Raw genomic sequence first — 23,960 nt, 5'->3', positions numbered from 1 at the left:
AAGGCACAAAAGGCTCCCTACAGCCTGGGTTTTTAAAGCTCTGGGCTATAAAAGGGGCAGCCCCGGGATATTTCCTGGGCACCTGTCTCTGGAGCCTCTTGTTAATTCAGAAGCTGCTTAGCAGTATCTTGTCAAACAGCACCAGGTTAGTCACACCTTTTTGCCAAATAGGCTTTTATGGTTACTATCTAGAGAAAAGAGGGAGTGCTTCTTCTTATCGCTTCGCAGGTAAACTGGCTTCTCTAGGAAGGAGCCTGCTCAGACATCTGCCAGCAAAGTCCCACAGTCCTGGACTCTCAGTGTAGAGCAGGCTGGCTTCGAACTCACAGAGATCGCCGATCTCTGCCTCCCCAGCGCTGGATTAAAGGCGTGCGCCACCACGCATTTTAAAAATGACTTGTTTTGTAATACAGCTTGAAGTCAGGCATGGTGATACCTCCGGAAGTTCTTTTACTGTACAGGATTGTTTAGCTATCCTAGGTCTTTTTTTTTTTTTTTTCTTCTCATATGAAGTTGAGAATTATTCTTTCAAGATCTGTAAAGAGTTGTGTTGGCATTTTGATGGGAATTGTGTTGAATTTGTAGTTTGCTTTTGGCACATCATATTTACTATGCTAATCCTACTGATCCTTGATCATGGGAGATCTTTATGTCTTCTGATATCTTCTTCAATTTCTTTCTTCAGAGACTTGAAATTCTTGTCATATAGGCTTTTTGGTTTGTTTGTTTGTTTTTTGTTAGAGTTACACCAATATATTTTATATTATTTGTGGCTATTGTGAAAGGTGTTGTTTCCTTAACTTCTTTCTCAGCCCATTTATCATTTGTATACAGGAGGGCTACTGATTTTTTTTTTTTTGAGCTAATTTTGTATACAGCCACTTTGCTCAAGGTGTTTATCAGCTGCAGGAGTTCTCTGATAGAATTTTTTTTGGGTCACTTGCATACTATCATATCATCTGCAAATAGTGAAACTTTGACTTCTTCCTTTCCAATTTGTAGCTCCTTGATCTCCTTTAATGATCATATTGCTCTAGCTAGGACTTCAAGTACTATATTAAAGAGATACAGAGAGAGTGGGCAGCCTTACCTTGCCCCTGATTTTAGTGGAATCGCTTTAACTTCCTTGCCATTTAATCTGATTTGGCCATGGGCTTGCAGTTTATTGCCTTTATTACTTTTAGGTACGTGTCTTGTATCCCTGATCTCTCTAAGAGTTTTATCATGAAGGAGCATTGGATTTTGTCAAAGGCTTTTTCAGCACCTAAAGAGATGATCATGTGGTGTTTTCCTTTCACTGGATTACATTGATACATTTTCATATGTTGAACCATCCTTGCATCCCTGGGATGAAGCCTGCTTGATAATGGTGGATGATGTTTTTGATGTGTTCTTGGATTCAGATTATGAGTGTTTTATTGCATTTTTTTTTTTGCATCAGTGTTCATAAGGGAAATCGGTCTGAAATTCTCTTTCTTGCTTGAGTCTTTGTGTGGTTTAGGTATCAGGGTGACTGTGGCCTCATAGGATGAGTTTGGCAGTGTTCCTTCTGTTTCTATTTTGTGGAATAGTTTGAGGAGTAGAGGTATTAACTCTTCTTCAAAGGTCTAGTAAAATTCTGCTCCGGAATCATCTGACCCTGGGTCTTTTTTGGTTGGAACACTTTTAATGGTTGCTTCTATTTCTTTAGATGTTACAGGACTATTTAAATTGTTTGGTTGATCTTGATTTAACTTTGGTAAGTGTAATCTATCAAGAAAATCGTCCACTTTGTTTAGGTTTACTAATTTTGTGGAGTATAGTCTTTTAAATAAAGTACAACCTAATGATTCTTTGGGTTTCCTTAGTATCTGTTGTAATGTCCCCCTTTTTGTTTCTGGTTTTGTTAATTTGGATATGGTCTTTCTGCCTTTTAGTTATTTTGGCTAAGAATTTGTCTATCTTGTTGATTTTTCTCAGAGAAGCAACTCTTTGTTTCATTGAATCTTTGCATTGTTCTCTTTGTTTCTAAGTTATTGACTACAGCCCTGAGTTTGATTATTTCCTGCCATCTACTTCTCGTGAGTGTGTTTGCTTCTTTTTGTTCTAGAGCTTTCAGGTGAGCTGTTAAGTTGCTGGTATGAGAACTCTGCAGTTTCTTTATGAAGGCACTTAGTGCTATGAACTTTCCTCTTAGCACTGCTTTCATTGTGCTCCATAAATTTGGATATGTTGTGCCTTCATTTTCATTGAACTTTAGGAAGTTTTAAATTTCTTTCCTGATCCAGTGGTCATTGAGTAGAGAGTTGGTCAGTTTCCATGAGGTTGTAGGCTTTCTGTTGTTTCTGTTGTTGAAGTCCAGCCTTAATCCATGGTGATCTGATGAGATATTAGTGATTATTTCAATTTTCTTGTATTGGTCAAGACTTGCTTTGTGACTGGGTATATGGTCAATTTTGGAGAAGGTTCCATGAAGTGCCAAGAAGAAGGTATTTTTTTTTTTCTTGTGTGTTTGGGTGAAAAGTTGGGTAGGCATCTTTAGTTCATTTGATTCATGACATCTGTTAGTTTCACTATTTCTCTGTTTAGTTTCTGTCTGGATGACCTGCCCATTGTGTTGAAGTCTCTCACTGTTAATGTGTGGGGCTCAGTGTGTGATTTAAGCTTTAGTAATGTTTCTTTTACAGATGTGGTTGCTTTTGTATTTAGGGGCATAGATGTTCATGATTGAGATGTTCTCTTGGTGGGTTTTTTCTTTGCTGAGTGTGACATGTCTTTCCTCATCTCTTTTGATTAGTTTTGGTTGAAAGTCTATTTTATTAGATATTAGAATGGCTACTCCAGCTTGCTTCTTGGGTTCATTTGCTTGGAAAACCTTTTTCCAGCCCTTTACTCTGAGGTAATGTCTATCTTTATTGCTGAGGTATGTTTCTCGTATGCAGCAGAATGATGGATCCTGTTTTCATTTCTATTGTGTTAGCCTGTATCTTTTTATTGGGGAATTGAGGCCATTGTTTTTGAGAAATATTAATTACCAATGATGATTGTTTGTTCCTGTTATTTTGATCGTGGTGGTGGTACTCTGTGTGTGTGTGTGTGTGTGTGTGTGTGTGTGTGTGTGTGTATGTGTGTATATATGTGTGTGTCTGTGTGTGTGTATATATATATATGTGTGTGTGTGTGTGTGTGTCTGTGTGTCTGTGTGTCTGTGTGTCTGTGTGTGTATGTGTGTGTTCTTTTGGTTTTGCTACAACAGTGAAGTTATTTATTTCCTGTGTTTTCTTGGGTGTAGTTAAGCTCCATGGGTTGGAGCTTTCCTTCAAGTATCTTCTGTAGGACTGGATTTGTGCATAGATTTTGTTTATATTTGGTTTGGTTATGTAATAACTTGCTTTCTCCATCTATAGTGACTGAGAGTTTTGCTGGGCATAGTAGTCTGGGCTGACATCTGTGGTCTCTTAAGATGTCTAAGACATCGCCAAGGCCCTTCTGACCTTTAGGGTCTTTGTTGAGAAGTCAGTTGTAATTCTGGAAGGTTTGCCTCTATATGTTCCTTGTCTTTTCTCCCTTGCAGCTTTTAATATTCTTTCTTTGTTCTGTACATTTAGATGTTTTGATCACTATGTGGCTGGGTGTTTCTGGTACCCACAGGATTCCTTCGGAAGGTAGTAGGGGCTGTGGGCCAGAGGCTGGAACCATATGTCCCTGGGTCCTCTGCAGGCTTCCTCAGGAAGGGAAGGTGAGTAGAGCCTTGGCCCAGTGGATGATATTGGGGCCCAGGAGCCTTCCTGAGGAAGGTGGATAGAGTCTTGGCTCGAAGGTTGGAACAATGTGTTCTTGGAGCCCCTGTGGGCTTCCTTGGAAAGGTGAGTAGAATTGTGAGCTTGCAGCTGGAACTCAGGAAATAGCCTGCAGTTCCCCTCTCCTGGCTGTGTCCCAGTTAGACCCTGAGGCAAGGGACTGGGCTGGGGGTAGAGTTTATCTGGATGATCCTGGGATCTGGTCTGGCAGCTGTTGCAACTTTTAACACTAAAGACCAGAGTCTCGAGTCAGCTTCCAGCGATGAGGGGCTTTGTTCCCTTCCTGTGTGCCCCCAACTCTTTTTGGTGTGTGTTACATTTGTGAGTGCATGGGTTTGTGTTTGGAGATTAGAGGTCAACTTTGGGCATCACTTTTCAATAACCATCCATCTTGGTTGCTACTGTTTTCCTTTGTTGTACGTGTATGCACGTGTATGAGTGTGGAGATACTGAGTGTGAGTACTCAGGAGCACTGGTGTGTGGAGCCCAGGGGAGGATTCTGTGTGTCCTGCTCTGTCACTCTCTGCCTTATACAGCACGTAGCATGGATGACCAACAAACCCCACTGACTGTCTTGTCTCTGCTGACAGACAGTGCTAAAGTTATAAGCACTGGTCACCACCACACCAGGCTTTTTACATGTGTTCTGGGGATTTGAACTCAGGTCCTTATGCTTGTGCAGCTGAGCTCCACTTTGTTTTACTTATTTAATTAAAAAAATTCTTTTTTGAGACAAGGTCTGTAGTCTTGGCTGGCCTGGAATTTACTATATAGACCAGGCTGGGCCTAAAACCCACAGAGATCTGCCAGCCTCTTCCTTCCTGGAAGTGGAATTAAAGACCTGTGCTAAAATGTTCAGCTTATTTTAAAAATATTTTATTTTTATTTTAGTTATATGTTTGTATCTCAGAGTGGGTTTGGGCATATCAGTGCAATGCCTTTTGAGGTCAGATGAGAGTACTGTGTTTCCTGGAGCTGAAGTCACAGGCCCTTGTGAGATGCTGGGTGCTGGACACCACACTTGGGTCTTCTCCAAGAGCAGTATAAGTTCCTAACTGATGAGCCATCTCTCTAGCACCATAGGGATTTGTTTTTTTGTTTTAATTTAAAGATAGTTTCTAACTGTAGCTCTGGCTGGCCTTGAACTCTGAGACTCACCCGATTTTTTTTCTCTCCAGAGGTGGATTAAAGGGCTGTACTGTTTCCACCCCCCACTCCCTGCCCAAACCTTGCTTGTTTCCCATTGGCCTGTAGCTCACTGGTGAGGCTAGCCTGGCAGGCCAGTAAGCTCCAGGGATCCTCCCGTCTCTGCCCCCACCCCTGCCTTACACTGGGATACAGGCACACTGCACATTGCCCAGCCCTGGGACTGGGTACTTGGGACTGAACTCAGATCCTTAAGAACTTTATAGATAGAGCTATCTTCCCAGTGCCCCACTCTGTAACCTTTTTCTATCTTCCTATTCTGCTCAATACTATGAGGCAAGGAAAAGAACCAGAGAAAGAAAAGGGAAAATAACTACTGTTAGCTTTTGGTCTTAATTTCTAATGTGAGATGTCTGTATGTGTAAACAAAATAAGTTAAAAGCAAGATCTTCTCCCTATCTGAACATATTCGCTTTTCTGTGTTAATTTCACTCACTCTTGTTTTTGTTTTTCAGGACAGAGTTTCTCTGTGTAGCCTTGACTATCTTGGGACTCAGTCTGTAGACAAGGCTGGCCTCAAATTCCTAGAGATCTCCCTGACTCTGCCTCCAGAGTGCTGGGATTACATGCATGTGCCGCTACTGCCACCTGCCAGTCTCATGCAGTCCTGAACACAGCATGCCCTTTAAAATGAAGATGACACGGCTGTTTGTCACAATTCAGATTGTAAAAATGTCAGTAGACAATACTTATGAGTCAAGGCTACTACTATGTTTAAGGCCTAATTTCAGGCATTTGAAGTATATTTGCAGAAGGGCTTTTAAAAACTATTGACTTCTATGCACTTACCCACATTTTTATAGCATATGTTGTGTGTCAACATTGGCAGGCACTGAAGACTGTGGAAGCAAACTTTTCCAGTAGCTGTCCTTCTGTGAGAGCTAACAGGAGAAAGACAAGCACTGTGCTGCTGTCCAGTGTCCCCTTACGGTTCTCAGTGTACAAGCAGGGAGACAGAAGCTCTCAAAGAATTCTTTCAGGAATTTCGCCACCTACAGGAATGAGAACCACAGTACACATACTAGACAGGCTAAAGGCTCCTCAGCTGTTTACAGTGTAGCAATGAGGGCAGGTGTTTAGGACAGGACGCTTGTCCGGAGTTCAGAGGGAGGGAGGGAGTATTCAGGGTGGAAGAAAACGATTTATGTTGTATTAATATATTTAATAAAGAGTAATATAAATAATTATAATTAAACAAATATGTAAATGATATAGAAAATATTGATACATGGGGCTGGAGAGATGGCTCAGAGGTTAAGAGCACTGATTGTTCTTCCAGAGGTCCTGAGTTCAATTCCCAGCACCTACATGGTGGCTCACAGCCGTCTATAATATGATCTAATGCCCTCTTCTGGCTTGCAAGTGTACATGCAGGCAGAGCACTGTATACATAATACATAAGTAAATAAATAAATAAATGAATGAATAAATACATCATAAAATGTTAATACATATATATATATATATATATATATATATATATATATTATATATATGTATCAAACAAGGTCTTACTCTGTAGCCCTGGCTGAAATCTCCTGGAACTATGTTGACCAGGTTGGTCTTGAACTCACAGAGATCCTCCTACCTTGACCTTCCACATTCTGCAATTAACAGCCAGCACAAGACCTGGCTGAGGGTGGTAAATATTGCCAGGGTGCGTGACGACACTGCCCATGAGCGAAAACTTTCCTATAAGCTTCTAATTCATTTATCATGTGGTTCACGTTCCGTATTTGGCTCAGTGATGGGGCTTGAGTCACTAGAGAGGGAACTGGAGTGCTTCCAAGGTGCATGCTTACCCAGGCATTGATTAGAACTCCAGCCCCGAGAGTACCGTCGCAGTAGTTTCAGGGGCAGGTTGCACGAAGAAGAGCCATGTGGTTAATATTGGTAAAGGGATCCTGGGTCAGGGGTGTGGCTCGGGGATTGTGAGACACTAGCGTGGGAAGACGAAATGCTTGCATTTACACAGTTCAAGGGCAACCAGGACAGACCCTGTGGGTCGGACCTGCTGTTTGATTTTTAAGCTAGCACACATTTGTGAGCATGTCCTGGAAACTCAAGCTTGTTTGCTCCGGCGCCTTTGTGTTTAGAGGTGATCACGTGATGCTGTCCATGGGGCGCTCTTCTGGTGAGTGACACAGTGTAAACCTTTTCCAGGGAGGTTTCTAGGAAATGCTAGCGTGACATCAGGACAGGTGATGTTGGTGACTCTCCTTTTCTCTCCCTCTAATTTGGGTATAAATTCTGGAGCCATCGACTGTTCTTGCAACCATGGTGAAATGCCTCGAACCACTGCCAACAGCTGCCTTGCACTTTCCCAGAGGAGGAAGAGGAGGAGGAGGGGGAGGGGGAGTAGTAGTAGTAGTAGTAGTAGTAGTAGTAGTAGTAGTAGTAGTAGTAGTAATAATAATAATAATAATAATAATAATAATAATAATAATAATAATAATCCAAAACCCCACTTTTCCGTTATTTTGTCGTGAGAGCATTCCTAATATACATGTCCATGCAGAATGCAGGTGAGTCTTATAACATTTTATGAGGCTTAAACACGCAAAACATCTAACAATTACTTGCATAGGCAATTTTCATGGTTCTCTGTCCATTCTACCTCCAATTTAGCTATGTTTTGGAAGGAAACTGCAGCTGGATCTTATCTGGCAAGCCACACTCAAGTGCAGTGTTCTGGTCAGGAAGTGTTAGTTATATATAAAGTGACATAGGCTTAGCATTACATTTTCTGGCTGGCTTTGGACCCCAGGCTGCCATGCTGACTATTTTGTGCTTGTCTTTGTGCCCACGGTTGCTTCTTCCTGAGAGAGCATAGTTGTGCTGAGCCTGTTTAATTATTTCCCTCTGGATTCATTAAGCACGGTTTTGCCTACCCAGACACTCCCTTGCCGCTTTTCTACAAGCTCCCAGGGCCTGTTTTTTTCTCAGCTATTTGTCCTTGTTAATTTAGCTGCTGCCTAAAGCAGGGCTGGGGCTCAGCGCCATTGTACCCGGCATCAGCAAACTCAGGTGTGACTGGAGAGAGCTGTGTGGAGACCCTTTCCCTAGCATGCGACCCTGATCTTAGAATCGTCCACGTATCTGATAGTGAATTATTCTTGGTCTTAAATAGTCTCTATAATAATGGCTGTGTGCCTGGGAGGCTTCTGAGGTTGTTTGAATGAAAATAGGAGCAGCACTATTAGGACATATGGCCTTGTTGGAAGTGTGGCTTTGTTGGAGGAGGCATGGCCTTGTTGGAGGAGGTGTGGCCTTGTTGGGGGAGGTGTGGCCTTGTTGGAGGAGGTGTGGCCTTTCTGGAGGAGGTGTGGCCTTGTTGAAGGGAGTGTGTTACTGTGGGGCGAGCTTTGAGGTCTCAGGTGCTCAAGCTAGGCCTACTGTGGCGTTCACTTCTGCTGTCTGTAGATCCGGATGTCGAAGTCATCTCCTTCTCCAGACCATGCCTGCCTATGAGCCGCCATGCTTCCCACCGTGATGACAACGGAGTAAACCTCTGCGCAGGAAGCCAGTCCCCAATTAAATGTTTTCTTTTATAAGAGTTGCCGAGGTCACAATGTCTCTTCACAGGTATAAAACCATAACTAAGACAACTTCTAAGCTCATTAGTGGATGTCTTAAGTTATGACAATTTAGGGAAAACTAGTTAAGAGAGGTAATTAAAATGGAGATGGGCCCTGCCTCAAAGGAAGATGGGAAGGACCCTGAAAAGGGATGGTCAAGGACTCACTTTGTCCATATAATATCTTTGGGAATTAAAATATGTATAAATATGTATATATTCATATGTATAATCCATACAATATCCATATATATGAATTTATGTATGTGATTATGTGTTGAGTGGTATGTGTGTGTGTGTATGTGTGTGTGTGTGTGTGTGTGTGTGTAGTGCATCTTGGGTGTTATGTCTTGAGTACCACATTTTTTCTAAGATAGGGTCTCCGTAGGACCTGGGGACTCCCAATTAGGCCAGGCTGGCCGGCCACCTGCCTTTGCTTCCTCACACCGGGATTACAAGCATGTGCTCTCTCAGTCCAGCTTTTAATATGTATTCTGGTGATCAAACTCGGGTCCTCAGGCTTGTGTGACAAGCATTTTACCAACTGAGCTGTCTACTCAGCCTAGAAAGTATGTTGAAAAGAAAGCATTGAAGGTTAGCGGATTCTTTTTCTTACTGTTTACCTATTGTCTCTCCCAGACACCACAAACAGGCAAACCCTAGAGATCCTTCAGGCTCAGTCCAGACCATTCCTCAATGTAGTGTGTGCTGCTGGAAAGCGAGTCTCACAACTTATTTTGGTTTCCAGCACATATATAAGTTTTGCTTTGTGTTAGTGAACAACATTGTTGTGCCTCAAGTAACAATGCATATGTCTTAATTAAAACATCCCATCACCAGGAACGTGTTCACCATCACCTCTGCACTCAGAGAGTGGCAACATTTCTGCTGGTAGAGTCTTGCCTTGATGTTGATGGGCCAACTAAACAACCTTGTGATATTCAACTGATGCAAATTGATAAATGTTATGAATTGCACAATGGACTCAAGGACAGAAGTCACATGGTTAACTCTGCAGATGCAGACACAGCTTTGGAGAAAACACTCTTTCACATTCAAAAGTCATGGAGAAATTCAGAGTAGAAAAATTATCTCAGCATAATAAAGGCTATATATGACAAATCCATAGCCAACGTTATAACTGAGGAAAAGCTCAAAGCATTGCTAGTAACATCAGGAATGAGGCCAACGTGCCCACTATCTCCACTCTTGGTCAATACAGTGCTAGAAGTCTGAGCTAGAGGAGTAAGACATGATAAGTCAAACAAACAAATAAACAAACAACTACAAATAGGGAAGAGGACATCAAAACAGCTCTATGTATACATTATATGATTCTGTAGACAATGAATCATGCTGGTACTAGGGACCCTATAGCACCTGAAAACCCAGAGGCCACACAAGCCACAAAACCCCAGAGGAGACACTTTGCTGGACCTGAAGACTTGATAGTCACCTGAACCCAGGCCACCCAGGTCAGAAGACAGAGAGGAAACAGAAAGCAAAGGGGGAAAAAAATCCCATAAAAACTACCCATATAACAAAGATAAACTCAGAAATCAGGATCTAGACCTATAATAACCAGAAAACCCAGCAAACAGAACCAACAATAGCCAGTACAGCATGGCACCACCAGAGCCCAGCTATCGTACTACAGGAAGCCCTGAATATGTTAGCACACCTGAAGCACAAGAAAATGACTTTAAATCCAGAATTATGTAGATGATAGAGGCCATTAAAGGGTAAGTGAATACATTCTTTAAAGAAATACAAGAAGTAGCTAGGCAGCTGGGCGTGGTGGCACATGCCTATTATCTCAGCATATAGGAGGCAAAGGCAGGCTGATCACAGTGAGTTCAAGGCCAGCCTGGTCTGCAAAGCAAGTCCAGGACAGCCAAGGCTACACAGAGAAACCCTGTCTCCAAAACCAAACCAAACCAAAACAAAACAAAATGTAGCTGAGCATGGCAGCACACACCTATAACCCCAGCACTCAGGGAGACAGAGGCGGATGGATCTCTGTGAGTTTGAGCCCAGCCTGGTCTACAAAGTAAGACCAATACAGCCACAGCTACACAGACCCTGTCTCAGAAACCAAAAACCAAAACCCCAAACCAACCAACCAACCAAAAACAAAAAAGAAAACACACACACACACACACACACACACACACACACACACACACACACGAAAATATAATCAAATAGGCAAAGGGAAAAACTGTTCAAGACCTGAAAATGGAAATAGGAGCAATAAAGAAAATGCAAGCTAAGGAAATCCTGGAGATGAAAAACCTAGGTAAGAGAACAGAGCCTACAGATGCAAGCAATCACCAACAGAATTTAAGAGGATCTCAAGTGTAGAAGATATGATAGAAGTTGATACATTGGTCAAAGAAAATGCTAAATCTAAAACGTTTCTGACACGAAACCCCCCAAAATTTGGGACACTGAAAAGATGAAAGCTAAGAATAATAGGAATATGAGAAGGAAAAAATACCCAGGTCAAAAGCCCAGAAAAGAATTTTAAAAAGATTTATTTATTTATTATTACGTATATAGTACTCTGGCTACACATACCCCTACAGGCCAGAAGAGGGCACCAGATCACATTATAGATGGTTGTGAGCTACCATGCAGATGCTGGGAATTGAACTCAGGACCTTTGAAGGAGCAGTTAGTGCTCTTAATGGCTGAACCATCTCTCTAGCCTCAAAAAATATTTTCAACAAAATCATAGAAGAAAATTTCTCTGACCTAAAGAAAGAGATGCCTGTAAAAGAAGCTTATAGAACACCAAATAGGTTGGATCAAAAATGAAAATCTTCCTGCCACATAATAATGAAAACACTTAAAAGCATCAAGGGAAAAGACCAAGGAACATATAAAGGCAGACCTATTAGAATTATAGCCAACTTCTCAACAAAGACTTTAAAAGTCAGAAAGACCTGAACAGATGTCTTGCAGTTTCTAACAGACCATAGATGCCAGCCCAGACTACTATCCCCAGGAAAAATTTCAGTCACCATAGATGGAGAAAACATGCTATTCCATGACAAAATCAAATTTAAACAATATCCACAAATCAAGCCCTATAGAAAGTGCTAGAAGAAAAACTCCAACCCCCAGAAGTTAACTACACTCAAGAAGAGAGAAGAAAGGAATTATTTCACACCAGCAAAACCAAAAGAATGGACACACACACACACACACACACACACACACACACACACACACTACCACCACCATTAAAAAACAGGAATTAGCAATCATTGGTCTTTAATATCTCTCAACAGTAATGGATTCAATTCCCCAATAAAAAGGCACAGGCTAACAGAATGGATGTGAAAACAAGATATATTATTCTGATGCATATACGAAACAGACCTCAGGAACCAAGATAGGTATTACCTTAGTGTAAATGGCTGGAAAAAGGCTATCAAGGAAATGGACCCAAGAAGCCAGATGGAGTAACCATGTTATTATCTCATAAAATAGACTTCCAACCAAAATTAATCAAAAGAGGTGTAGAAGGGCACTTCATTAAACAAAGGAAAAATCCACCAAGATGATGTCATGATTCTGAGTATCTATGACTCAAATGAAAGGACACCCAAATTCTTAAAACAAACATTGCTAAAGCTTAAACCACACATTGAACCCCACACATTAACAGTAGGAGGTTTCAACACTCCACTATCACCAATGGATAGGTTATCTAGACAGAGACTAAACAGAGAAATAATGGAACTAGCAGACATCATGACCCAAGTGGACTTAACAGACATCTACAGAATGTTTCACTTCAACCCAAAAGAATATACTTTCTTATTCAGCACCTCACAGAACCTTCTCCAAAACTGACCATATACCTGGTCACAAATCAAGTCTCAACTATAGGCAGAAGGTTATTGTGTAGTTTAAATGCTGATTTCTGTACCCCTCACGTCTGGTTGCAAGCTTTGTTCTGAGAATTTACTGTCTAAATATTGTATAAACTCTGCTCCCCAATTGTCTGCCTAATCTGTCAACAAAGCAGCTTACAGCCAATTGATGAGCAGGGGAGAGAATAGGGATGAGCTTTCTGCCAGCCAGGGAAGGAGGAGTCAGAAGAGGCAGCAGGGGATCCAGGCATGGGTAGAGGTTGAAGGAAGATCAGGAAGAAGGAGCTGGAGCCAAGGAAAGCTACAAGGTACAAGTATCACTGGGATGTTTGCTGGGAGTAAGACACAATAGCACAGAGGATTAAGAACAGATTTAAATTGCTCAAAATTGTGTTGTAAAGGTTTGTTGAAACAATTATAAAAGAGTCTCAATTATTTGTGTGGATAGCCAGGTTAAGAAATAAACTAAGAGAAACAAACACTGTTTTTAAAAATAAATTCAACAAATGATGCCCCACGTTGGGTGATTAAGGACAAACACCCAAACCATAGAAAACAGTAGGTGAATGTAATGAAAAGAGGATTAATATTTATGGTCAGTGCAGAATAGAATTGCAAGGCACCAAGACCACAATCCAACCAGCCCAATGAGGCCCAGGCCTCTGAATGCTTTGGTTCCATCTTAGCTTTTTTTTTTTTTTCCCCAGATTTACTAACCATTCCTGATACTAGATAGGGTTTGGGCAGAGCTTGGGGGAGGGTGCAGAAATATTGTGGGTAAGGAAAAAACAATCTGATCATTCCTCAGAGCTAACCATTTAACCATTTCTACCCTGTGAGGGCTGCTTATTGAGGCAGCAGGCGAATAAAATACACTGAGAATTATGATGAAAACAAAACCTTCCTTGTGTTTTGTCATCTTTTGTTCCAGGGAAGTAGTTGACAATGCATTCAATGCTGGTGGAGGGTTGGGGGGGGGGGAGTAAAATGGGCTGGTTGGATTGTGGTCTTGGAGCCTTACTATTCTACTCTGCATTGGTTATACATTTTACTCCTCTTTTAGTTACCTTCAGCTACTGTTTTCTGCAGTTTGGGTCTTTGTCCTTAATCACTTGGACTTCAACACTCAAAGGATAAAAGAAAATTGAAATAACGTTCTGTATCTTATCAGCCCACCATGGATTAAAAGTGGACATCAACAACAACAGAAACAACAGAAAGCCTACACATTCAAGCAAACCAAACAACCTTCCATTTAGTGACCAGAGGGTCAAGGAATAAAGAAAGATATAAATTAAAGACTTTGTAGAATTCAATGAAAATGAAGGCACAACATACCCAAACTTATGGAACACAATGAAAGCAGGGCTAAGAGGAAAGCTCATAGTACTAAGTGCCTTCATATAGAAATAGTGAGATCTTATACTAGTGACTTAACAGCACACCTGAGAGCTTTAGAACAAAAAGAAGCAAACACACCCAAGAGGAGTAGATGAAAGGAAATAATCAAACTCAGGACTGAAATCAATAAATTAGGAACAACTAGAACATTACAAAGAATCAATGAAACAAAGAGTTGTTTCTTTGAGAAAATCAACAAGATAGACAAACCCTTAGCCAAAACTAAAAGGCGATAACCAAATTAAAAAATCAGATATGAAAAGGGGGACATAACAATAGACACTTAGGAAATCCAAAGACTAATTAGGTCTTACCTCAAAAGCCCATACTCCATACATTTGAAAATCTAAATGAAATGGATGATTTTCTTGATGACATCACTTATCAAAGTTAAGTCAAGATTAGGTAAACAATCTAAATAGACTTATACCCCCTAAGGAAATAGAAGCAGTCATTAACATTCTCCCACCCATCCCCCATCCCCCCCAAAAGCCCAAGGACAGATTGTTTTAGTGAACAATTCTACCAGACCTTCAAAGAAAAGCTAATACCATTACTCCTCAAATTATTCTACAAAATAGAAACTGAAGGAATACTGACAAATTCATTTTATGAGGCCATAATCACCCTGATACCTAAAGCACACAAAAAGTCAGCCAAGAAAGAGACTTTCAGATAATTCCCTTATAAACAATTGATGCAAAACTATGCAATAAAATTACAGAATTTGCCTGCCTCTACTTCCCAAGTGCTGGGATTAAAGGGGTACACTACCACCACCCATCTTTGTTTTGTTTTTCAAGATAGGGCTTCTTGTATAGTAACTCTGGTTGTCCTGGACTTGCTTTGTAGACCAGGCTGCCTTCAAGCTCAAAGAGAACTGCCTGCCTCTGTCTCTGAGTGCTGGGATTAAAGGTGTGTGCCACCATGCCCGGCTATGTGCTCACTTATGAGTGGATATTAGTCACGAAGTATAGAACAACCATGCTACAAACACAGAGTCAAAGATGCTAAGAAACAAGGAGGGCCCAATGGCGTATGCTTGAATCTCACTGAGAAGGGGAGATAGATTAGATTTCAGGGGTGAATGGAGGGAGGGGACTTTATAGCGGGGAGGGGCCCGGGATGGGTGCAGGAGGGGTCAGTTGGGGGGGAGGATGGAGAAAGTATTGGGAGAAACAAATAGATGGAGGGGGGAGCGTTTCTGGGATCAATTAGAAACCTAGGGCAATGGAAACTCCCAGGAATCTGAGGGTGACCCTAGCTAAGACTCCTAGCAATGGGGCGTGTGGAACCTGAACCGGCCATCTCCTGTGACTGGGGAAGAGGGATTGGGACACCAACCCAGGCACAGAACCGTACACTCACAATTCGTCCTGCCTACAAGGTGTGCAGGGGTAAAAGATGGAGCAGAATTTGAGGGAAGGGCCAACCAATGCCTGGCCCAGCTTGAGACCCATGCCATGAGAGGGAGCCTACCCCTGATCCTATTAGTGATATTCTACTGTACTTGCAGATGGGAGCCTAGCATAACTGTCATCAGAGAGGCTTCACCCAGCAACTGATGGAAACTGATGCAGATGGAAACAGCCAAACATTAGGTGGAGCTCGAGGAATCCTTTGGAAGAGGCGGAGGAAGGATTGAACGAATTAGGGGGTGTCAAGGACACCACATGAAAACCTGCATCATCAATTAGCCTGGGCCCATAGGAGCATGGGCGACACGGACCTAGGCCCTTTGCATGCATGTAACAGTTGTGCAGCTCAGTTTTCATGTGGGAAGCCTAAAGCAGGATCAGGGGCTGCCTTCTGACTACACTGCTTGCCTTGGGATTCTTTCTTCTTACTGGGCTGCCTTGTCCAGCCTCAGTAGAAGACGAGGCACCTAGTCTTACAACTTGATAAGCCAAGGCTGCCTGATAGCCATGGGAGGTGGGTGGGGGAGGGGAAGGTAAGGAGAGAGGGAGGGGAAGCCTGGACTGGGATGTAAGGTGAATAAACAACTTAATAAAAAAAAAAATGTAAAAACAAAACTCAAAGCAAACACACAAAACCCCACTAGATGCATGTCTACAGGCAAAAGGATGAAACTGGATCCTTGTTTTCTCCCGGCGTAGGACAGCTCCAAATGCATCAAGAGCCTCGAAATCAATACTCTTTGAAACTTTGAAATGCATAGCTAAGGGAACACGAAGTATATTTCAAGATACAGGCATGGGTAAGGACTTTCTGACCAGAGCTCTGATGGCCCAAGAAGGCCACGTATCAACAACTGTTACCTCCTCTTTAAAATGAAAAACAGGAACAGAGGCAATTGTTCATATAGATTGGGAGAAAATCTTCGCAAAGTATATATTCAACAGAAGATTAGTATCTAGAATATGCAAGTATTCAATAAACTAAATATCAAGAAAATGTACAACTGAATCAAAAATTGGGCTAGAGAGGATTCTTAAGAAACATAAGCGGTTGGGGATTTAGCCCAGTGGTAGAGCGCTTGCCTAGCAAGCACAAGGCCCTGGGTTCTGTTCTCAGCTCTGGTGGAAAAAAAAAAAGAAATACCATTTAAGCTGGGCGTGGTGGCACACGCCTTTAATCCCAGCACTCGGGAGGCAGAGGCAGAGAAAGGTCCCATGGGGGGGGCAGCGCTCAGTGTGGGGAAGGGATAGTAGAACACGTGTGAAAGTAAAGGGGGGAATGCTGGGAGTTAGAGGTTTCAGTAGGCATGAGTAGGGGTAGGGATGAGCTAATAACAACTGGTGTATGGAGATCCAGTATTTTGCATGTTAATTAAAAATTTTAAAAGGGGGCTAATGACATTAAGAACACCCCCAATCCCTGCACTTGGGAAGCAGAGGCAGAAGGAACACAAGTGGGAAAGCAGATTGGACATCAAGATGAATCCTAAATCAACCTGGATAAAAATGAGTGAGACCGTTTCGGAGTCGTCATCCTCCTGACCAGGCTGAGGACGCAGTTGGTGGAACACTGGAGAGGAAGCACTGTTGGGAAACAACCACAACTGACCTGCTGCACGTGGCTTGCCTAGAACCTTGGATCTGTAAAATGCAAGTATTGGTCAAGCAAGAAGATCATTAACAAAGGATGCTAAGTCTGGTCCCCAGAGGAGTCTCTCCTCCCAACTAATGGTGGATTTCTTACCCCTTTCCAGCTTGCCAGAACAGCTTATGGCAATTTTGTAATTTATTAGTAATGGATGATAACTCCATCTCTATATAAAATGCATGGAGAGTCCTTTTAGATGTTAAAACAGACTTAGCTTGGTGCCAGGAGTATAGTTTGGGTGTGCAGCGCTCTCCCAGCAGCTCAAAGGCTCTGGCCTCCAGCCCAGATGGCGAGAACATAGCCGAATTGTTTCTACTTGTTCTTCTTTAACCGTTATTTACTTTCTTTGGAGAGCATTTTTTTCCCCTTGTCACCTGTACTAAACTAAACACAGGTACCCAAGGACTCCTCGTTTTAAATCTTATTATTTTGTAGTGGCATTGAGACTTGCTAAATGGCCAGTGTCCTCAATATGCCAAACTCACGCTGTCCAACTAAGCTTCTACACTCAGGTCTCATCATCAACCCTAAAACTGGAAACATGGACGACGACACCGCTCCCCCACACTTGAAAGATGTACTGATTCAAAGTGTGTAACTGTGAGTGTGTGCGTGCACCTGTGTAAACAAGCTCTGCGCGCGGGGAGAGGAGAGGAGGGTGTTGGGTGTCTTCCTCTCCCACAGTCCTTTCAGGTAGTCTCTCCCTGAAACCAGGCTTGGAATTTTCTTGTCTAGGCTGAAAGACAGCATTATTGATTTTCCAGGCTCGGCCTAACTTGAAACTGGGCTATCAGACATCTGAGAGATGCCTGATTTGTTATGTGGGTGCTTGGGATCTGAACTTAATGGTTGCGCAGCAAGCTTTCCTATCCGCTGCTCCAAGTGCCCGTTTTTCCAAGAGACGGATTAAATGAAAAGCGGTACGCAAAGCCCTATTTTGAGATCGCATTGTATTCTGGCGCTGCACTTCCTTGTTCTTAAGGACACTCCGAGAAGGGAGCAGTGACTTCATGGTATTTGAAGAAAGGGGCAAAAGCATCTTTTCTGTGGCCTGAGACTATGCGGGAGAAGGCAGTTTTGTAGGGCTCAAGTGGATCGCCAGATAAATGTGTTAGCCAAGCGTGCAGTCACGAGATGTTTGGCTTTGAGCAGCAGGGAGGGGCGGGACAAAACGGGGCGTGGCTAAGTAGGGACTGGTAAGGAAGGAGCGTGGCGCTGAGAGGTTAGGGCGGAGCGCAGGACGAGGGCGGGGCTGAAGGGACTGGGGGCGGGTGAGGCGGGTGGGCGGGGCCTTGCCGAGGGCGGAGCTAAGGGGGCGTGGCCCTGCGTGTTCTGGCGGGGCCGGGCGGTTTCTGGCGGCAAGGCAGGTGCTCGCGCAGGTCTGGCGGATCTTGCCTGGCAGCTGGAGGCTTAGGGCTCGAGGCAAGGGCTCCTTTCGCTTCCTGCGGCCATGGAGAGGCTGACGTTGCCTCCCGGCGGCGCGGCCGCGGTGGACGAGTATCTAGAGTACCGGAGGTGAGGCCTTAACTCGGCTCCGCGGGGCGGGCTTTGGTTCCCTTCTGGGTCTCTTGTGGTCGGAACACCATGAGACAAACAGGGACCCGGCAGGCGAGCGCGCTAGGGCTCCAAGTGTTTGTTCCTGGGCTGTTTGGGAGGCCAGGATATTTAACATTTCATTTTCTGTAATTAAATATTCTGACACACGGTTCTATTCTGTAATAAATCCCTTCCGAGACCACTAGACAGTTTCCCTTGCCAAGAGGGATGATTAACTATTTTTATATCGGGTCTCTTTTTGTTTTCTTGGTGACAATTGGAGAATTACACATTGAGCACTTGGGGGCCTATAAAAGTTGATAGACGTCAATTTGCACATTTATTCAGTAATGGGTATGGCGTGAACCGGAGAGTACCGAGTTTCTGAAACTCCTCTCCCGAAGCAGGAGACATAGCTGCTCACTCCTTTGGCTCGAGATCGCACAAAAGCTGATCCATCTGCCTCCAAGTCCCCGTCTCCTAAGAAAGGTTTTTTTTAGCAGTTGGGAAACTAGGAGAATGGGGGTTATGGACCACTTGGCCGGAGGATGTGCACAAAGGAAAAAGGACCAATGTATGGAGCTACACTGGGGTCCGCTAGGCTACTGCCCCATTAGTGTACTTTTGGGTAGTGCTTAGAACTTTCTGAAGATTCTTAGCAGGAACAGTGAGATGGAAGAGCTTAATCTGTAAGCCTTAGTTAGGTTTCTATTACTGTGGTCAGATATCATAATCAGAAGTAACTCGAGGAGAAAGGGGCTTCTTTCAGTTAACAGTTTGTACTCCATAATCCAGGGAGATGAGGTCAGGAGCTGATGGGGCGTCCGTGGAGGGTGCTACTTACTGCTTTACTGCTCTTGGAGTGATCAGTCGGCTTGCTTTTAGCACTTTAGACACTGCCCAGCAGTGGCACCGCCCACAGTGAGCTGGCCCCTCCCACATCCATCAGTAGTCAAACCACAGGCGTGTTCTCAACTGAGATTTTTTTCTTCTCTCTCTTTTTAAAAAAAGATTTATTTATTTATTATGTATACAGTGCTTTGTCTGCATGTACACCTGCATACCAGAAGGGCATCAGATCCTATTATAGATGGTTGTAAGCCACCATGCTGTTGCTGGAAACTGAACTCAGGACCTCTGGGAGAGCAGTGCTCTTAACCTCTGAGCCGTCTCTCCAGCCTGAGATTTTTCTCTTTTCTGTATGACTGTAGCTTGTGTCAAGTTGACATAAAATACAGTCTTCATGGCAGGTTGGCCACGTATTCATCCTCTTACCCAGAGCAGGGAGGGCTCATTAGTTTTGCTCTCTGGCTTTCCCTTGGACTTTCACATGTCTCTTGCCGGCTCGTGAGAAAATTATTTTTGCAAGCATAAATATGATCGGATATGTCCCTTTAAGAGAGATTATTGTGTCCTTTAATGTCAACAAGATTTGAGAAACATGAGGACTAGATATAAAAGAGCTCTATGGGGAAGACTTCAGGAATTATCTCTATCAGAAACAGACTTTCCTACTGTCAGGGCCGAGGCCTGACTAGGAGGGTAGTGAGTTCCAGGTCAGTCTATACCATGCACTGAGAACCTGCTGAAAAACTAAGGGCTGAGATACAGCTCGGTGGTAGGACCATTGCTGAGCGAGTGAAGGCCCTGGGGTCTGCAAACAAACATATCAACACTGCCAAACAAAAAAGCTTCCCCGTTTCCTTTGGCCTTTGGTGAGAGGCTTCTGGGAGGGCGTATACAGCCTTTGTATTCAGTGTCCAAAGATGGGGCACCTGGTGCTCACTAGAAAAGCAGGGTCTCAGACTCAGTTCAGCAGGGGTGGAGGGGGGCCAGGGAGTAGGAGGGGTAGGGAGTGGGGGAGCAGGGGGTGGGGGTAGAGGAAACAAGATGCCCTGAAGACAGGGACATCCAGTAAAGTTTGGGCTGTTCTGCTTGGGAATTTAGATGCCAACACTTTCTTACCTAAAAGATTTGCATTTATCCTACACCCTTTCTGGTAGATGCTGGTATTCTTCTATGGCTATAATAATATAAAACCTTATCTCAGAATAAGTGCATTAAAAGACACTATTGTGTGTCTAGAGTATTTAACAAAGGAGAGGAGAATCGAAGGAAACGAAGTGCAGAAAAGGAAAGGTAAACATTGGGGGAAGAGGAAAGGCTGAAAGTGCAAGCAGTGAGGAGGGCTTGAAGTGGTTTTTGCAGTTCTAACTCTGCCATGCATCTCATTTTGTGTTTTTGGTGGATAAGTGCATAAAACATATTAAAGGAGAAATTGAGATGAATATGTGACAACTCTCCACGGGCAAACCTTGCTGAGTGTAGAGTTACTTTTCTTTTGCTGTGATAAAATACCACTATCAAAGGAAATTTAAGACGGAAGGATTTAGTTTGCCTTATGGTTCCGGAGGGGTGGTGTCTTTTAGGGCAGGGGTGGCATGGCCTGGAATGGCTTTGTGGCAAGAGGAAGACGGCCGGTGACACTGTGTCAGCTCATACGAGGTGGAGAGAGAGACAGAGCAGAAAGTGCATGGAGAAAGCTATAATCCCTCAAAGCTGGCCTTGAGCAGTGTGCTTCCTCCAGCAAGCCCGCACCCCCTAACTGATCCATAACCTCACCACACAACGCCACCAACTGGAGACCAAGTGTCCAGATCAAGAATCTATGGGGGGCTGGGTGTGATGGCGCACGCCTTTAATCCCAACACTTGGGAGGCAGAGGCAGGTGGATCATTGTGAGTTCGAGGCCAGCCTGGTCTACAAAGTAAGTCCAGGACAGCCAAGGCTACACAGAGAAACTCTGTCTCAACCCCCCAAAAAAAAAAAAAAAGTAATCTATGAGGGACATTGCCCAGTCAAACCACCATAATCAGTAAAGTTGTGTTTTAAAATTGTTACCTACAGTCTTTTATATGGGAAGAGAATGGCGAGGGGACTCCTTTCCTCAGACGCTGCTGGGTTCATGGCTGACCAGGGAAAAGCTTACAGATACAAGTTCTATGTGGCACAGGAGTGAAAGAAAACAAACACGCTGAGGATCTTGAGCCTTTATGCTCTGGTTAGTTGAACAGTGGGCAGCCAGGGAGAAATATGACCCAAGGACAAGAGAGTATGACCTAATGGCAAGGAACTAGGGACCTTGGGAAGGCCTGTTTGTCTAGATTTTTCTCTGTGCTCTTCTGTCTCCAGGGCTAAGTATGCTCCTTCTGAAGGCAGAGGGAGGCTCCTGGAATAGGGTAGGACCTGCTTCGGGGAAGAATATTCGTGATGGTGGGACTGGCATTTCTGCTTTGGCTGTTGTCCCAAGAAGTTGCTTGCCCATCCTCAGCTCCACCAGAAGCAAACGTTTTGTTCTTACTCTGTGCCCTTTGGCTGTGTATTTGCACTGGGAGTCAAAAATCCAAAGACAAAGCCACTTTTCATTTGAGGACACGAGAATAATTTAATTTTAGTGCTTGGTATTTTGGGCCTGGAAAGTACTCACAGGTTAAAGGCAATACTCGTTACTGTTGTTGTAGAATTGTTGGTGAAGATGATGGAGGGAAACTTTTTACTCCTGAAGAATATGAAGACTATAAGAAAAAAGTTCTGCCCATGCGTCTACAGAACAGACTGTTTGTGAGCTGGCGGTCACCAACAGGAATGGACTGTAAACTTGTTGGCCCAGAGACACTGTGTTTTTGTACACATAGGTAAGATAGAGCTTCATATATATATATATTTTAAAATTAATTAATTAATTAATTAATTTTTGGTTTTTTGAGACAGGGTCTCTCTGTGTTAGCCTTGGCTGTCCTGGACTTGCTTTGTAGACCAGGCTGGCCTTGAACTCACAGCGATCCACCTGTCTCTGCCTCCCGAGTGCTGGGATCAAAGGCGTGAGCCACCGCGTCCATCGAGCATCATGTTCCTTATTAACTTTTTGTTTTTGTTTTTTTGAGACAGGGTTTCTCTGTGTAGCCTTGTCTGTCCTAGACTCGCTTTGTAGACCAGGCTGGCCTCGAGCTCACAGCGATCTGCCTGCCTCTGCTTCCCAAGTGCTTTATTAACTTTTTTATTTTAAAATTATGTGTATGCATGTGTGTCTGGGTCGGTCTGCGCAGGTGACTTGCAGACCCCTGACACATCAGAGCTGCCTGGAGCTGGAATTACAAATGGCTGTGAGCCACCTGAGATAGGTGCAGGGAGCCAGACTCTTCAAGAACAGTGTGTGCGTGCGCTTAACTGCTGAGCCATCTCTCCAACCCACTTTATCACTTACTTTCCCATGGCTAAAAATTAAAACATTTGATGCTGCCATTTACATGCTGCCCTGGAACTATGTGAAGGGTTTTAGACGCATAAGAAACTTTCATACCCCGCTGAACTCATCACAGAGTCTGTCACCCGGAGCAACTCTTGTCTTGTCGTTGGTAACGGAGGGCGATGTTTTCCCAGGGGTCTTTCGGTTTGGTGAAGGCAGCGTCTACTGGTCCTACAGTTAGGTAGGTAGAAGCCCAGTGGTCGCACGGACCCGAGCAGTTCAGCCTACTCTTCCCCCAGTACGCCCACTTCTCCTCAGAGCTCTGAGCCACTCTTCACGTCTTGGAGTGCTGGCTTGGTGTTTTTCATTCTGTCCTTGTCTGCTCATTTCTTGGAGAGAGCATCCCGATATTTAGCGCGGGCTGGCCTGGAACTTGCTTGTGTAATTTCAGCTAGCCTCCAACTCATGATTCTCCTGTCTCCCGGGTGCTGGGGTTACCGGCATGGGCCACCATCCCTGGCCACGTACCTTGAACAAACAAAAACACAAATTCTTTTGGCTTCAAGTTGTTTGCGTTCAAGAACATCACCTAGAGAAGAGACAGGACCAGTCACAACCTGAGCCATTTACGTTGGGCGTTCGCATGCGCATCCCTTCCAATTTGTTTACCATCTCACAGTTGTAAATATCAAAACGACCAAATTGCTTTGCAAAAAGTACAAGACAAAAAAAAAAAAAAAAAAAAAAAAAAAAGAACAAAACAAAACCCCAACAAAACAAAACAAACAAAACAAAACAAAACAAAAAACCCAAAACAAAACAAAAGAACAAAAAGAAAACCCCACTGAACCTAGTCCCTCTGTTAAGGGACCAGGTTTAACTTTTCAGTCTAAGGAATCCACTGAAGGGGACCCACCCTGTTTCAACAGCAACTTCTGAGGCTCTTTCTGAGAGACTCTTTGTCTAGTTGCTGTTTACAGAGTTGCAGCTTTGCCAGAAGTTGTTGGGGCAGTTGCTAGGATGAGTAATGCATATAGGTTGGCTCTAAACTTACCTAGAAACCATTCTGAAAACACTATGGAGAAACGGAGGATGACGATTATGTGTGGAAATCTGTCAAAACTGAAGGGGCTGGGCAAATTTGTGGGAGTCTTATAATTTGTGCTTGTGAACATTTAATGCTGGTTTCTATGTAGAATTTGTGCAGCCTGTAAAGGACCCTCAAAATCCAACTCAACAACAATGAGGAAGTTTCTCTGTCATTT

General features: G+C 43.5%; 1 protein-coding gene across 4 annotated transcripts in view; it reads left to right on the top strand.

Moving 5' to 3' along the window:
* Positions 1-23,960, top strand: part of FAM221A (family with sequence similarity 221 member A) — a 58,208-nt gene that overhangs the window by 17,279 nt on the left and 16,969 nt on the right. For 2 of the 4 annotated variants that reach the window (XM_084787355.1, XM_084787354.1), the window contains exons 1-2: positions 18,232-18,428; positions 21,971-22,144. In XM_084787355.1, coding sequence (XP_084643481.1) covers positions 18,364-18,428; positions 21,971-22,144 — 239 coding nt within the window. In that variant the 5' untranslated portion in view covers positions 18,232-18,363. Of the gene's footprint in view, positions 1-18,231; positions 18,429-21,970; positions 22,145-23,960 lie in introns of those variants that run through there. The other 2 variants (XM_084787356.1, XM_084787357.1) reach the window with 2 other exon arrangements.

The sequence above is a fragment of the Acomys minous genome (genome assembly GCF_964271855.1).
Source record: "Acomys minous genome assembly, chromosome: 6".
NCBI classification, from domain to species: domain Eukaryota; kingdom Metazoa; phylum Chordata; class Mammalia; order Rodentia; family Muridae; genus Acomys; species Acomys minous.
This window is presented reverse-complemented; position numbering and strand designations above follow the sequence as displayed.